The sequence below is a fragment of the Podarcis raffonei genome, chromosome 17, assembly GCF_027172205.1.
Source record: "Podarcis raffonei isolate rPodRaf1 chromosome 17, rPodRaf1.pri, whole genome shotgun sequence".
NCBI lineage: Eukaryota > Metazoa > Chordata > Lepidosauria > Squamata > Lacertidae > Podarcis > Podarcis raffonei.
The window spans coordinates 30,643,208-30,660,036 of NC_070618.1; the positions used below are offsets into that span (position 1 = coordinate 30,643,208).

The following is a 16,829-nucleotide window of genomic DNA, read 5'->3' on the forward strand; positions in this document are numbered from 1 at the left end:
TGGGTTTGTTTCCTCCCCATCCAAGATGGCGTCCCTCCCCAATTTCTGCTAATGGCAGCTGTGCATCAGGGCAGATTTGGGGACTAGGCTACAAATGAGAGGTTGGGAGTCCATCTCCATTCAAGAACCCTCTATAATAATAATAACAATTTATTTTTTATACCCCGCCCATCTGGCTGGGCTTCCCCAGCCACTCTGGGCGGCTTCCAATAAAAATATTAAAATACTGTACTACATTACTATACTCCGACCTCTGTCCCTTACATCAGCCTCTTGCCCTCCCTGAGCTCCTGGCACTCATCATGGGTCTATGCCAATTTTGCCTTCCTCTAGGGCACGTCAATCTCTCGGTCACCGCCGAGGCAGAGGAGAAACATGAGCTGTGTGGCAATAAGATTTCGACCACACCTGCGCGAGGCCGGTCAGACACAGTGGTCAAATCCCTGCTGGTCAAGGTCAGTGTCTATGTGGCCTTTAGCCCCTGATGTCCAACTTTGGCTCACAGCTATCAAGTGCCAGCAACTGATTCAGAACTCTGGGTCTCCCCTAAACAGATGTTTTTTTGAGGGGGGGAATTGTATTCATTGGGTGCTGGGCAGGAGAGGGCCTTTGGATTTTTGCACAGCCTCCCTGTTTCCAGGTCTAAGGTAATGTCAGCCAGGGGCTGTGATCAGTTGGAAGGCCTGGCAATTGTGAGAGCTCTTACACAGAGCGGGGAAAAGGCAGAGAAGGTAGAAGGAGATGATTCCCCTGAGAGAGCAGCCCCACTCACCCTCCCATTCTCTTTTCCTCCCACAGCCAGAAGGCGTCCTTGAAGAAGAGACCCACAATGCCTTCCTCTGCTCTTCAGGTGTGCTTAGGCTGCATCCCTTGCTCAGGGCAGCTTGGCTTGTGATGGGGCCCCAGAGAACGCAAGTTGGAGAGAAGAAGTGTTGCTCTGGTTGTCATTGGGCTGGAGACGTGTCTCTTCCCTAGGGCAGTAGCGGGATGCAAAAGAGACCCAAGACACACACTCTGTCTCTCTGCTTGCCAAGGGGAGTAGGGATGGGATGGAGAGGGGGTGGAAAGATAACTGAGAGAACAGAGTGGCTAAAAACAGACTCACTGAGCTAGCAAGCTCCTAGTCCCATCTTCGCTGTGTGCAAGTTCTACTGCAGATTATGACCACTTGGTTAGTGTATTCAACTGCATTAATTCCTGTTCTTCATCTCCTTTCAGGGGACCCAGTTCACGATGAGGTTTCTCTAAAGCTGCCTGAAGCTGTTGTGGAGGGCTCTGGCCGAGCTACCGTCTCCTGCATTGGTGAGGAGATTTGCCCCCACATTCCTGCCCCATCTCTGGCCACATGAGAGATGAGAGTCCATTACCAATATTCAAACCACGCAGAACAAAGATGGATAAGAGAGAGAGGCAGCCTGGGGGCAGGCTCTGTCCTGTGCACATTCCTTTAAGTGTCAGAGGAGAGCCAGCACAATCAGGAATCCCGGGGTCTTGATCATAATCTCCACATGTTTAAATAAAAGTGCATTGTGTTGGAGGAGAGCCTGTTGTCTCCACATGCACATTAAACAAAAGTAATGTCCCCCACACAACCTCCAAGGCAAAAACATGCTTTAAAGGATATTCCAGATCAGATGCCCATGTTGATGCCTGACAAGGCCTTGGACGCATGGGGACTTCTTGACAAGTCTGGCCATTCAGATGCTGGGCTTATCCAAGCAGATTTTATTGGACATAGTTCTCTGAATTTTAGGTGGCAGGTTGCTAGCAGAGAGGAGAATTTTCCTAGATTCTCTTCAGGAGTTTGGGGAAAGTGCTCACAACATTTTCTTCCATCGTTTTGTCAACATCCAGGAGACATTATGGGTGCTGCGCTAGAAAACATAGACCAGCTACTTCAAATGCCCTTTGGCTGTGGTGAGCAGAACATGGTAAAATTTGTTCCCAACATCTTTATCCTCCATTACCTGGAGAAAACGAACCAAGTGACTCCTGAGATCAAAGAGAAGGCAATAGAATACATGAAGAGTGGTGAGTAGAGCAATTCTCTGTCACAAAAATGAGGAGAGGGCTGGCATGGACTGTACAGATAGCAAAGGGATGGAATAGCGGTGCTATTTTTCTAGAAAAAGCCCCATGTATACCAGCTGTTAATTGCAAGGATAGGATACAAATGAGAGCCACTGTGATGTAGCGTTTAGAGTGCTGGTCTATGTGCCTGTCCTTGTTTACTGTGCCTTCTGGCAGTTTCCTCACTGTGAGAAATGAGGTTACAGGGAACCAGACAGAGGGCCTTCTCGGTAGTGGCGCCCGCCCTGTGGAACGCCCTCCCATCAGATGTCAAGGAAATAAACAACTACAGTGGTACCTTGGTTCTCAAACTTACTCTGTTCCGGGAGTCTGTTTGACTCCTAAAATGGTTCAAAAACCAAGGCATGGCTTCTGATTGGCTGAAGGAGCTTCTTTCACTCAATCGGAAGCCGCGTCGGACATTCAGCTTCCGAAAAACGTTTGCAAACTGGAACACTCACTTCCGGGTTTGCAACGTTCAGGAGCCGATTCGTTCGGGAGCCAAGCCATTCGAATACCAAGGTACCACTGTATCTGACTTTTAGAAGATATCTGTAGGCAGCCCTGTTTAGGGAAGTTTTTAATATCTGATGTTTTATTGTGTTTTTAATATTCTATTGGGAGCTGCCCAGAGTGGCTGGGGAAACCCAGCAAAATGGGTGCGGTAGAAATATTATTATTATTATTATTATTATTATTATTATTATTACTACTACTACTACTACTCACTGCATCCAGCAAACCAGCCTCATTAAACTGCATATTCCCAAACTGATAGTACTGATTCTTCCCTGTTTTCTGTAGGGTACCAACGTGAGCTCCTCTACAAACATGACGATGGCTCCTACAGTGCTTTTGGGAAGAGCGATGCTGAAGGCAATACCTGGTGAGTAAGCTGAGCTGGTGCCAGTTGGGCAAAGGTGTGGCTGTTGCCTTGAGTGGGTCTGAGACTGGAGCTGATTCTCCTCCTCCACTTTCTCTCCCACTCCGCTCCCTTCCCCGCTCTGCAGGCTGACTGCTTTTGTGGTTAAGGCCTTGGGCCATGCAAATGCCTATATCTCTATTGATGAGAAGCACATTCAGGAGGCTGTAGGCTGGCTGGGGAAGCACCAACTTCCCAACGGCTGCTTTGAAAGTGTGGGGAGGCTCTTCAACAATGCCCTCAAGGTAAGAGCACTGTGAATTATGATAACAGCATCATACTTTTACAAACGTTTGGTTCCTCCTGTCTGCTGAGCAGTAGCAAACTTACAGGGGGTTCCAGGGCCTGTGATCCTTTGGAGAACTGAGACATGTCAAAGACTCTCGTGGCTTTAAGAAATATGGTTTATCCACCTACTTCCACTTTTCGTCTGCATGGAAGGAGACCAGATCTTACAGTATGGTCACTTCAGGAGGGGCTTGTTGTCCACAGCAGTGCAGCCATGGAGTCCAAGACATCTCCCCAAGCCAGCCTCCCCAAAATGGATCCCACTTTTTCTTCTTCCCAGAACACCCTGCTAAAAACTCTCTTTTCCTGTCACCTCACACCCAGTTACCCTAGCAACCTTCCAAACCCCCAGTCTCTGTTCACGCCTCAGGGCAAGAGGGGGGCAGTTCTCTTGCATTGCCAATGGCTCTCAATGGTCCTGATCTGTTTCTTAATGGCCCTGCCTTGGTCTGGTCATATTGCACAAGCTAGCTCAGGGATTCCTCTGGTGCCCGGTGTATGAAGCTTCTTGAACATGCTGCTAAAGCCATGACAGATATTCATGGTAAAAAGGTAAAAGGTCAAGGTAAAGGACCCCAGGACGGTTAAGTCCAGTCAAAGGCAACTATGGGGGTTGCGGCACTCATCTCACTTTCAGGCCAAGGGAGCCAGAGTTTGTCCACAGACAGCTTTCTGGGTCGTGTGGCCAGCATGACTAAACTGCCTCTGGTGCAACAGAGCACTGGGACGGAAACCAGAGCACACAGAAACACTGTTTACCTTCCCGCCACAGTGGTACCTATTTATCTACTTGCACTGGTGTGCTTTTGAACTGCTAGGTTGGCAGGAGCAGGGACCGAGCAACGGGAGCTCACCCCCTCGCAGGGATTCGAACCACCGACCTTCTGATCTGCAAGCCTTAGGCTCTGTGGTTTAACCCGTGTTGTTTTTACTTGGAGTAAAAATCTCTGTACACCTGAAACAGGAAGCTGATATAAGCCCATAAATCCGTCCCCAGGTTAGACCATGCTGGTGCTCTCTTAATAAAGGGGTCCTGAGGAGCAATCGTTAGCAATGCTCCTGTTGCCTTTTGTCTTGAGAAGTGCAAGAAGGGAGCTGCCTGTCCTCTCTCAGCATCCTTACAAGGTCAGCAGTGGAGGCTGACGGTCACTCCCACCCTGCAATTGCGTTTCTCCGTCAGGCAGAATCTCTGGTGCAGAAGAAGGCAGCTTGCTATTTCCTTCCTGCGAAACAGCAGTAGCTGATGAACAACCGAGGCCCAATATGTTTCTGGTGCCTTTGTCAGATTAACAGAAAGAACACAAATTATAATGAATGTAGTTCTGCAAGATCTCTCTCGTGCTTCCTGTGCTGCATGACCGATTCCTCCTGACTAAGGAATGTTTTGGCCACTCCTTGTATAAACTTCCTTGGGGCATGGGCGATACCTTGAAATTACCTTTCCTGACATTTAAGGTGGGAGTTTCACACAGACAGGAGTGAATCACGTTGGTGCTTATAAGTGATGCTTAAAATAGTCATATACTCAATGCCTGATCATTGCTTTCCAAACTGTGAGGAAATGGCTCTCATAGTCCTCTGGCTTGACTTCTCTCTTCCATTCTTAGGGTGGTGTGGATGATGACTTCTCACTAACAGCTTACATTGCTGCCTCATTGCTGGAACTGGGCAAGAATGTAAGTCCCTCTGGCTTTCCCTCTGGGCCTTCCTCATTAGTCCTTTGTTAACCCAGGATCCAAAGGATGAACTTTATAAACAAGGAATAGATGTGTTTACTGGAATAGACACATGGGCTGTGTGCACATTCAAAGGACATTTCCCACCTCAAAGAATTCTGGGCCCTGTAGTTTGTTAAGGGTTGCTGGGAATTCTAACTCTTTGAGGGATAGAGTTAGAATTGCCCAGATTTCTTCAAGGAAAAGAATGCGCTTTGAGTGTGCTTTAAAGATATTTATACATGCCACCCCAATCTCCATGCAGCAAGAGATTCCTGGGGTTCAAGCACTTGCCCAGAGGTCAGATTCCTTGGAATGAAGGTCAGCAGTGACTGTCTTTAGGATATACAGTTCTTTTTACCTATATATACAACCTGAGCATAGGATGGAGGAGCATTAACACCCCAAAATATATTGCTTCTACATTAGTGTGAGCTTTGGAAGCAGCACAGAGCAAGCATGTCTCTGTGTGTCCGTTTCTAGCAACTCGCACAGAACTCTCTGGTTGCTGATTGGCTGCTCCTGCAGTCAGGTCGCTGATTCACTTCTACCTGGAGCTGGATTGGGTAGCTCCTGCAGACCAATCAGACTCTCTGTTTAGGGAAGCTTTCAATGTTTAATAGGTTATTGTATGTTAGTGTTTTATTGGAAGCTGCCCAGAGTGGCTGGGGAAACCCAGTCAGATGGGCGGCGTATAAATAATAAATTCTTCTTCTTATTATTATTTTGTCCTTGAAATATACTCAGAGTCGAGTGTGAATTTCATGCTCTTTATTTAGCTCATAGTAGCAATGAATGAAACTTTCTAGCTTTATATACATTATTTACACAATGGGCCCTGCGTGATTGGCTAATACCGGGCTGCTCCTGTAGGCCAATCAGGTTGTGGATTCACCTTCTCCAGAAGCCTGATTGGCTGCTCCTGCAGACCAGTCAGGTCACTGATTCACTTCCACCTGGAGCTGGATTGGGTGGCTCTTGCGGACCAATCAGACTGCTGCATTCTAGATCCTGTTGTTCTAGGATTCAGCTCAGTACATAACAGTCCTCCTACTTAGCAGTTAGGTGAGGAGCAGGGAAGGGCCTACTCATTTGTTCTACACCAAAGAGCAACTTCTTTTGTTATGCTCCTCATGGTGCTTAGCTAGTCAGCCAACGCCATTACCTAGACAAAGGAATTGGTTTGGCAAGCTTGCTGTCATGCATTCTACCATAACAGATACAGGATTCTGAAAATTGGAAGGGACTCAGGGCATCATCTGGACTGACACCCCACCCCTCACCCCCGCAACTCATAACAGTATATTGTGCACACTGCACACTTTGCAACTGAAGCTATCAATGCAACTGAACTGATTCATCCATTTCCTAGCATTTAGATAGTTGAGTGCGCATTGAAAGCCCTTAACATGCTAAACCACGCTTCTTCAACCACGGCCCTCAAACCACGGATGTTTTGAGACTACAATTCCCATCATCCCTGACCACTGGTCTTGCTAGCTAGGGATCATGGGAGTTGTAGGCCAAAAACATCTGGAGGGTTGAGATTGAGGATGCCTGTGCTAAACCATGGGTAGGCAAACTAAGGCCCAGGGGCTGGATCTGGCCCAATCACCTTCTAAAGCCAGCCTGCGGACTGTCCGGGAATCAGTGTGGTTTTACATGAGCCAAATTTAAAATGCATCTCTGGGTTATTTGTGGGGCATAGGAATTTGTTCATTTCCCCCCCCCAAAATATAGTCCAGCCCCCCACAAGGTCTGAGGGACAGTGGATCAGCCCCATGCTGAAAAAGTTTGTTGACCCCTGTGCTAAACCATGTTTATTCCATTAACTGAATTTGATTACATTTTGAGAAGGCTATGCCGAAAACTTGAAAATTAGAAGATGGTTTGTTGGGTGACCTTAAGCAAGAGGTCATTTGGCCTTCATGCTCTACAATCACCCCAGCTTATTTCTCTGCTTCGTATGAATGTTAAAGGTGCAGTAGCATGCATGACTGGGGATTTTCAGGTCAACAGGAAAGAAAAATGTGCACCACTTGTCAGCTTGTTGGGTTTAAGCAATTTCTTGCTCAGCGTCCTGAAGCTCACCTCTCCAACACTGCCAATACTCAATCAGCCTGTTTAACAATTTTCTAATTATAAACTGTGGCTCTATAATATAATATAGCATTATGTGGAATTTTCTGCTGCCATATCATCATAATGTCTTGGGGCGACTAACAGCAATTTATTTCCCTATATTTCATGCAATTCATTTACATAAGATGTGGTAATATAAAACCTGCCCCTCATATAGGATATTATGAAATCATATCTAAGCTGAAAGCTAATTGAGTCATTTATTTTTTTTAATTGCTTTAAAGGATACCATGGTAGAGAACGCCTTAGCCTGCCTTAAGAAGAACTTAACTTCTGCAGAGAGCAGCTATTCCAAGGCTTTGCTAGCTTATGTCTTCACTTTGGCTGGAGACACAGAAATACGGCATCAGCTCTTAACAACCTTAGATGAACATGCTGAAAAAACAGGTAGGAGAGATTATTTCATTCAGTACAATCTTTGTTCTGGAGGTTGCTGTTTTGCAAGCCTGGTTTCCAGGCTTCCTTTTCCGATGCCCCATTCAGAATATTAGCCCTTTCCTCTGAAGGTGCTATGGGATAACCAGCCTCATAAAAACAACATGCTTAAGTCTAATTAATGCATGAAGGGGTTAATACCATAGAGTAAGCTGTCCTGCCAGGCTTAGTTAGGCCACTTCCCCTTACCTTGGGAGGAAATAGGTAATCAAGCCTTTTCACTCCAGTCTATCTGAGAAACTCAGCTTGTAAAGAGGTTTGAGCTGATTGTCCACATGGAATTCGTGCTGGAAACCCCCACTGGATTTCACCAGCACCTTCACATCACCTGTTGAGTTCTTGAGTTCCTGTATTCTGAGCACTTCACTTGCTGCCCTTCCCCTCTGAACATATACATATGTCAATTCATGTCTTTTTCAATCTGTGAAATAAGAAAATAAACCCTCTTGTGAAATAAGAAAATAAACCCTCCAGAATTATCAGGGTCTTTGGATTCTCAGGAATAATGGAGAAGGATTTGGGTTATTATGGAGCCGTAGGGCTGGCTTACTTTTATGTTCTGTTACTGAACGATGTTCTACTTCATTCTTTCCTCCTCCTTTGTAGATGGGGCCATATCCCTCTCAGATGTAGAGACAACAGCCTACTTTCTCTTGAGTTACCTCTCCAAACCAGAGGTGTCCACCGATGAAATCAAATATGCCTCCCAGATTGTGCGTTCCCTCACCAAAGCACAGAATCCATACGGAGGCTTTTCTTCCACACAGGTAAGAGGCAAGATCTTTCCTCTATAGAAAGGGGAGGCATCTCAGACAAGGAGAGCTCCTCTTTGTCGAGTACGTTTTGTCACACTAAATTGAAGGACTTGAATTTGCCTCAGCTAATGCAATCAGTATTGGTGACAATTTTTGTTTTAAAATGTTTGTTTATTTGTTGAAATTATTGAACATGATACTAAGTGGACCACATAAAGTAAAGTGTCATGGGATGCAATAAATGAATAAGGGAACTGTTTAAATTTTAATCTTTCGGCAAATCACACTATTATATGCCTTGTGTCAAACTGGGCCACAAAATCATGGCGTGGAATGAAGACCCATAAAAATATGATGAAGAAGGATAGCATTTGGAACACTATGGAAAAGGGAGGTGTAATATTTAAGTGAGGCATGTTGCATAATTCAGCACAGGACTGTTCCATGCAGATATGCACGTGAAGATGTGCAGTCACATATCTAAATAATCAATAACCGTGCCTGTTTATAATCTCCCTGCACATTCATTCATTCATTGCAAACAGCTACGGTTGCATATGCATGAGAATGATTGCTACACGTTGCCAACATTCCCAGTAATGGGTGATTTATCTGATGGTTTTAAAGAAGAATCTTGCACCTACCACACCCAAGATGACGGTTTGCTTTCCCCAGGACACAGTGGTTGCCCTGCAGGCTTTACCCAAGTACGCAGCCTTGACCTATCGTGAAACAGGCGATGTGAAGGTCCTGGTGAAATCCAGTGGGGGTTTCCGGCACGAATTCCATGTGGACAAGCAGAACCGGCTGGTGTTGCAACAGGCGCCTCTTGCAGAGGTTCCTGGTCAATACAAATTGGAGGTGTCAGGGGACGGCTGTGCTTATGTGCAGGTAATCTCATGGAAATCACAGGGGATGAGTAGCTATGAAAATAAAGGAGTTTCATCAAAATTCTACTCGATATTGATCCAGAGCAGAACTCCAATGTATAGTTAACAGGGTAAAAAATTAAACACGTTGCGGGATTCCCACCCCCAAAAAATAGACCAGAGGCAATTGTATTTCATCCAGCAGAGCTTTACTGCCACTGAAGTGGAATGAGCATAATGGTCACAAATCTAATACATCCAGGATTGGCACTGTCCATAAGAAATCCAGTTGCAGCAGACTTCACTTAAACTTACAATAGCTTATAATAAGACCAAAACTCAACACTATATACAGAACACCACACCAGAAGGAAGAGAGATCAAAAAAGAAAGTGAAACCCAGGCTCCTTCTGGCCTTCCTTTTATAGTCAGCATTACCTTTCCGAAGAAGATAAGAGAACCAGTTTAAGCCAGCTGTACTCTGCTTCTCTGAAGGAATAACCCAAACATCATGAGCCTTCTGCTTGTTTCTTTCACACAGAGAAGCTTCCAGAACCCTCTTGAATTAATTAGAATAGGAAAGCTCTCTACACATCAGATCAATACTTTCTGTACTAAGAAATGCAAACTGGCAAGGATGATATATATGATATATATGTTTCATGTGCATGCAAGCCCCACAGCTCTATGCAAATGTACCACCCATAGATCTGTCCACTGTGCTTTTTAAGATTGCAAGGATGAAAAGCTTTTTCTCCACAATGTAGTACAGTACTTGCTTGATATTGTTGCTACAAGGTAAAAGGAGCTGGGAATAAAAACATTCTTTTTTTCTCCACCTAGACTACCCTTCGATTTAACTACTCACCTGAACAGACCAATGTTTTTGCTTTGAGTGTGGAGACGTCGCCAAAGGAATGCAACCAGGTTTCCAGGAAATTTTTCGACATCCATCTACAAGTGAGGTATGGAATTTTATCTTGGTTGGTTCCTCAGCTCAGATAAACATAGGGAGAAGCAGCCTGTAAGGTTTTAGTGGCATGAAGAATTGCACCCAGCTCCTCTGGGAAGCTGTTAAGAAATGCTAGCCATTGAGCCTCATCTCTCCCTGGGTTGCTTTCTTTACTGAAACGTGACTCGTTTCCTCCAATAGCTACACAGGTCAACGGAAGACAAGCAACATGGCCCTGATAGAAGTGAACTTGGTATCAGGATTCATACCTCTGAAGAAGTCTGTGAAGAAGGTGAGAAAGTCTTCTGAACCTCCATCTTCTGCCCTTCCTCAGTGTATGCAAGATGCATTTCTAACATTTGTTAGTGGCCATATAAATTGTACACTTGTAATGATCTGTTAGGGGACACGGGTGGCGCTGTGGGTTAAACCACAGAGCCTAGGACTTGCCGATCAGAAGGTCAGCGGTTCGAATCCCCACGAAGGGGTGAGCTCCCGTTGCTGGGTCCCTGCTCCTGCCAACCTAGCAGTTCGAAAGCACGTGAAAGTGCAAGTAAATAAATAGGTACCACTCTGGCGGGAAGGTAAACGGCGTTTCCATGCGCTGCTCTGGTTTGCCAGAAGCGGCTTAGTCATGCTGGCTACATGATCCGGAAGCTGTACGCCGGCTCCCTCGGCCATTAAAGCGAGATGAGCGCTGCAACCCCAGAGTCGGCCACAACTGGACCTAATGGTCAGGGGTCCCTTTACCTTTAATGATCTGTTGGGAGATGCTGCTTTAGGCTTGTTGTGAAGAGCCAGTTATGGCCATTTAGCTCAAATACTCTCAGATTGGCACCATATCCGGCTTGCTGGAAGCATCTACCCACTGAAGAATCTGAAATGTTCCCCTGGCGAAAGAAAAAGGAGAACACATGTCTGAAGTGTTGCTTATACAATTCATTAGGCGTCCTTTCCTGTGCAAGATGAGATGGAGAGGCACTTGCTCGAAATTGCTCTCTTATGTCCTGTGTAGGCAAAAAACAGTGTGCAATTTCTGATTGCAAGCAGCCCTCCCAGGCGCAAAGGTCTTGGGGCATTCTCCTCCTTTGAACAGAGAAGGGTTTCTGCCAGGTGGAATGTATGGAGGCTCAGGTCTGCCTAGGAAAAAGATCCAGCCAGGGAAGTAATGGGGTGGAAACAACCTACAGGCCACAATTTGGCCATCCCTAGTATTAAAACAAAGATGCAAATCTATAGGTCGAGCAGCCCACACCTCATCTTTTGCATGAATGCACAGATCTCATGAGTGGCTGCAGCACAAGGCTGGTATAAACAAAATCACAATCAAGATGTTCCTTAACTGTGTCCTGCTGTTCTATATTCTGACAGCTGGAAGGGAAAGCCAACGTAAAGAAGGTGGAATTTGACCCTGACAAGATCAGCATCTACCTGGATCAGGTGAGAACTATGGTATGAAACTTGGACCAGGAGTACTTGGGAGGGGGTGGCTTAAGAGACTTCATTTCAGAAGTCTAGGAATGTGGAAAAGCAGGTATGTATAATAGGGTTGTGTTCTGTAGGAGTGGTTGCAAGAGCTAGATCTGATATTTTGCCCCACTCTGTTTCTCTTTAGTTGGACAGCACTGTTCAAACCTATGTTTTCTCTGTGGAGCAGGAAATTGACGTGCTGGATCTTAAACCAGCGATAGTGAAAGTCTATGATTATTACCATCCAGGTAAGCATCCGACTGGTTACTCCCTGTTAATATGCAACTGCATCATGACTCCGCAAGTCCTGCCTTTTTGCTCCCACAGAACTTTGCCAGGACGCTTCAGTCTCTCAGCTGCTCTGATTCTGGGGTGGTTTTTTTTAAAGTTGTTCTTCCCCAGTACTTGGCATCCATGGGCAGCTGCCAGGGCTCTCCACAGCTTGACAGGGTCCACTGCGTCTGACATTTACCCTGGGCTCTAAGTAGCCCAAGATCACTGGGTTCTAACCTGCCATTTTAAATTCCCACCATGCTCCGTATGTTGTGTCATTCCAGGACATTGCAAGAAATGTAATTAGTAGGTGCTGTGGTTTAAACCACAAAGCCTAGGACTTGCCGATCAGAAGGTCGGCGGTTTGAATTCCTGCGATGGGGTGAGCTCCTGTTGCTCAGTCCCTGCTCCTGCCAACCTAGCAGTTCGAAAGCATGCCAGTGCGAGTAGATAAATAGGTACCGCTGCGGCGGGGAGGTAAATGATGTTTCTGTGCGCTTTGGTTTCCGTCATGGTGTTCCATTGCGGCAGAAATGGTTTGGTCCTGCTGGCCACATGACCCAGAAATCTGTCTGTGGACAAAGGCCGGCTGCCTTGGCCTGAAAGCAAGATGAGCGCCACAACCCCGTAGTCACCTTTGACTGGACTTGACTGTCCAGGGGTCCTTGACCTTGACCTACTGCATTTTCCACTCTATAAGACGCACCAGACCACAAGACGCATCTAGTTTTTGGAGGAGGAAAACAAGAAAAAATGTACTCTGAATCTCAGAAGCCAGAACAGCAAGAGGGATCGCTGCGCAGTGAAAGCAGCAATCCCTCTTGCTGTTCTGGCTTCTGGGATAGCTGCGCAGCCTGCATTCGCTCCATAAGACGCACACACATTTCCCCTTACTTTTTAGGAGGGAAAAAGTGAGTCTTATAGAGCAAAAAATACAGTATTTTTTGTTCTAATTTTGGCGGGTTGTTTTTTTATTGCTTTCAATATGTTACTGATATTTTGCTCTCTTAAACGTTGCTGCACGTTTTATTTCATTGCACTGGGATTTGGGGCTGCGAGGTGGCATAGAAATAAAGGAGAACGTAACATCTCACAGGCAATTCTTCTCTCTCGCTCAGATGACCATGCAGCTGTCGAATATAATGCCCCCTGCAGCGCAGGTATGGAACAAAGCAGCTCTTGTGACTTGCTGGTTTGTATGGGTTGAGTCGCTTCTCAGGAACATTAGAAGCTGCCTTACACCAAATCAGACCATTGATCCATCTTGCTCTGTATTGTCTACACTGGACTAGCAGCTGCTTTCCAGGGTTTCAGACAAGAATCCTCTCCCAGCCCTACCTGAAGATGCTGAGGATTGAACATGGGATGTGAAGTTGAACCAGACCTATTCAAGCACCCTGTTTATTTATTTTTTATTCTTCAATTAGCACTTAACTCTCCATAACATGGGAGTCCTCCCCTCCAGCCCCCCAATTTGCTATCTTCAAATTTCATCCGCAACAAGGCATTTCAATGGAACTTATAGTCCAAAATACCTGAAGAGTATCAGGTATGGGAAGGCTGCTTTAAAGTGTCCTGTGATCTATAAAGGGGAGGGGAGGGGTATTTTTTTATCTTATCCCCCACCCTTAGTCCCCCTTACCTTAGCGTGCTCAGCTGCTTTGAACTACATCATTCCTTCTTTCAAGAGCACTTAACTTTTAATTATTGGGACGCGGGTGGCGCTGTGGGTAAAAGCCTCAGCGCCTAGGGCTTGCCGATCGAAAGGTCGGCGGTTCGAATCCCCGCGGCGGGGTGCGCTCCCGTTGTTCGGTCCCAGCGCCTGCCAACCTAGCAGTTCGAAAGCACCCCCGGGTGCAAGTAGATAAATAGGGACCGCTTACCAGCGGGAAGGTAAACGGCGTTCCGTGTACTGCGCTGGCTCGCCAGATGCAGCTTTGTCACGCTGGCCACATGACCCGGAAGTGTCTACAGACAGCGCTGGCCCCCGGCCTCTTGAGTGAGATGGGCGCACAACCCTAGAGTCTGTCAAGACTGGCCCGTACGGGCAGGGGTACCTTTACCTTTACCTTTAACTTTTAATTACAGTCGTACCTTGGTTTTCGAACAGCTTAGTTCTCGAATGTTTTGGCTCCTGAACACCGCAAACCCAGAAGTGACTGTTCCAGTTTGCAAACTATTTTTGGAACTCAAATGTCCAACGGGGCTTCTGCAGCTTCCGATTGGCTGCAGGAGCTTCCTGCAGCCAATCAGAAGCGGCGCTTTGGTTTTGGAAGTCAAACGGACTTCCGGAACGGATTCCATTCAAATTCCGAGGTATGACTGTAATTCCATTGTATCATTAAGAACAACAGCACAAATACATGATGGAATCATAACTTTTAAAAGCACAAGGGAAGGGGAAGAAATCCATTTGTCTCCTTTACAAAAAACAACAACAGAGCCACTCTTGTCAAGAACCTGCAAGTGCTTTAGGAAAGGAAAGCAGGGTGAGGACGAATGTCTCCTTCTCACTCATATAACTATTGTTACAAAAGTCTGGCACCTGTCCCTCTCTCTGCCAAGCTGTGGCAAGAGCGCATAATAGGATCTCAGGCGCCTACAAAGGGTCTGTGTCCCTTTTGAGAATAGAAGACACAGTGGTGGCTGTTGTGCTTTAAGTAGTAGATTCCCCCCCCCCACACACACACACCTATTTACACCCTCGGTCTGCATGGAGCGGGTCCAGATCTTACAGCATGGCCCAAAGCATTGCGGGCAGTCCTTCCTTCTCTCTTGCCAAGATGGAGCCCACCTTTTCTTCTTCCCAGAAGCCCCTTGCCCTCCCCCAGAGCAGTTACCCTGGCAGCCTTCCAAATCTCCAGTCTCTGGTGTCTCACCTAAGAGCAGGAAGTACCATTGTCTTGTTAACAACCCATAATGGCTCCCTAGTTTGGCCAGGCTACCCAGGAATTCCTTTGCCGCTTATATTCTCCCCTCAGATCACAAATAACCCCAAATCCTAGCATTTATTAATTCCAATGTTTAGGGGGACACCCCCTTGTGTAACACCATATTCTGTCCCCTAGAGTAGACAGAGCACTGCAGCCTATGCAGAGGTGGGGAACTTGTGACCCTCCAGATGTTGTTGGACTCCAACTTCCATCAGTCCAGACAGCGTGACAGATGGTCAGGGATGATGGGAGTTGTAGTCCAGAAATGGATCTGTGTCCTGTCCAGGACACAGGTTCCTCAGCCCTGCTCTAAAGCCTTGGTAGTATAGAAAGTCAATTGCAATTTTTCTTACAGCTTTCAGTGGTAGTGTTAAAGGCTTCCAGCTGGAAGCACCACCAGTCCACGAAAATGCTTGATATAAAGTTGAGGTATTGTACTATAGACTGATGTACGTATGCATGCTTTAAAAATAAACTTGTGTTTCTTTCCACAGAAACCACAAAGGAAGATAACCACTGAGACAATCGACCATTGTAGCTGAAACACCCCAGTGAACAAAGAAATTGTTACAAAAGACTGTTCTCTTTGTGTGTCATTTTGGGGGGCGGGGGCAGGACTGCTTATTTTTATCACAAAAGCAGTAGAGCTGGAAATTGTCATGGAATTCTGCTCAATATTGATCCAGGGCAGATTCCAGCATATAGTTAGTATAGTAAAAACTTAAACACTTAACTTAAACTTACAATAACTTGTAATAAGTCTAAACCTTAACACTAAGCATACTATGTACAGAACACCACACCAGAAGGAAAAGAGATAGAAAGAGGAAGTGAAACCCAGGCTCCTCTAGCCTATTTTTATATTCAGCATGACCTTGACAGAAGAGATCAGAGAACCAGTTTAAGCCAGCTGTGCTCTGCTTCTCTCTGAAGGAATAACCCAAACATCATGAACCTCCTGCTTGTTTCTTTCACACAGAAAAGCTTCCAGAACCTTCTTGAATTAATTAGAATAGGAAAGCTCTCTACACATCAGATCAATACTTTCTGTACTAAGAAATGCAAACTGACAGAAATATCTGAGGATTGTTTTAGTGATAAGATCCACCTGGGTATTTAGTGGGAATGACGTTTAGAAAATGAAACCCAGAAATCTCAAGTGAAGAGGCACTGCCACAAATCACAGGAGACAGAGACTTGCCTCAAGGCAGACAGGACGGCACATCTTTCTCATTTCAGAAGAAGCTTGGTGCTGGAGGATTTTTCCTTTCATATTTTTACCTTTCCTTCAGAATCCTGTTTTGGATTCTGGATGGCCTGGCTATGCTAATGAAATAGACTAGACTCTGTCACTGCAGAAAGCTTCAACACAGGTTTGCTTCCCTCAAACAGTGGGTACAAGCAGAGGAAAGGAACCGCTGGACACTGGTTAAGATATTGCAATAATGCAGGAGGACACACACACCAAACTGGTGTTGGGTGGGAGGAATGATCCACCCTGGGCACTGTCGTGGGAACTGGAGGAACACTTGTCATTTGAATGCTGATACAGTGGTACCTCGGGTTACAGATGCTTCAGGTTACAGACTCCGCTAACCCAGAAATAGTACCTCGGGTTAAGAACTTTGCTTCAGGATAAGAACAGAAATCGCTTGGTGGCAGCGGGAGGCCCCGTTAACTAAAGTGGTACCTCAGGTTAAGAACAGTTTCAGGTTAAGAATGGACCTCCGGAACAAATTAAGTTCTTAATCCGAGGTATCACTGTATCTGAAAAACAGGAAAGTGCTAGTTTAAACAGTTTATGGAACAGACAATAGCAGGACAAGCTTCGCCTTGCCATTCTGGAGGAAAGTTTGGAATGGAATGAGTTGCCAACAAAAGTGTCTGGATTCTCTGCCAAAACGGAAGGAGTGAAAGACGGCCACTTCAGAAAAAGGGATCTCTTACACTAAATGCTAATAGCCAACAGAATCATAGAATGTAACTAAGCCAGGCTTCCTCAACC

General features: G+C 45.9%; 1 protein-coding gene across 2 annotated transcripts in view; it reads left to right on the top strand.

Moving 5' to 3' along the window:
* LOC128404774 (alpha-2-macroglobulin-like protein 1) overlaps positions 1 to 16,829 on the top strand; it is a 129,122-nt gene that overhangs the window by 33,056 nt on the left and 79,237 nt on the right. The window contains exons 22-37 of one of the 2 annotated variants that reach the window (XM_053370677.1): positions 334 to 455; positions 799 to 850; positions 1,219 to 1,302; positions 1,855 to 2,031; positions 2,875 to 2,956; positions 3,081 to 3,237; positions 4,888 to 4,956; positions 7,362 to 7,524; positions 8,179 to 8,339; positions 9,003 to 9,218; positions 10,040 to 10,161; positions 10,350 to 10,440; positions 11,520 to 11,588; positions 11,764 to 11,866; positions 13,010 to 13,051; positions 15,319 to 15,396. In XM_053370677.1, the coding sequence (XP_053226652.1) occupies positions 334 to 455; positions 799 to 850; positions 1,219 to 1,302; positions 1,855 to 2,031; positions 2,875 to 2,956; positions 3,081 to 3,237; positions 4,888 to 4,956; positions 7,362 to 7,524; positions 8,179 to 8,339; positions 9,003 to 9,218; positions 10,040 to 10,161; positions 10,350 to 10,440; positions 11,520 to 11,588; positions 11,764 to 11,866; positions 13,010 to 13,051; positions 15,319 to 15,344 (1,736 nt within the window). In that variant the 3' untranslated portion in view covers positions 15,345 to 15,396. Of the gene's footprint in view, positions 1 to 333; positions 456 to 798; positions 851 to 1,218; positions 1,303 to 1,854; positions 2,032 to 2,874; positions 2,957 to 3,080; positions 3,238 to 4,887; positions 4,957 to 7,361; positions 7,525 to 8,178; positions 8,340 to 9,002; positions 9,219 to 10,039; positions 10,162 to 10,349; positions 10,441 to 11,519; positions 11,589 to 11,763; positions 11,867 to 13,009; positions 13,052 to 15,318; positions 15,397 to 16,829 lie in introns of those variants that run through there. The other variant, XM_053370678.1, reaches the window with a different exon arrangement.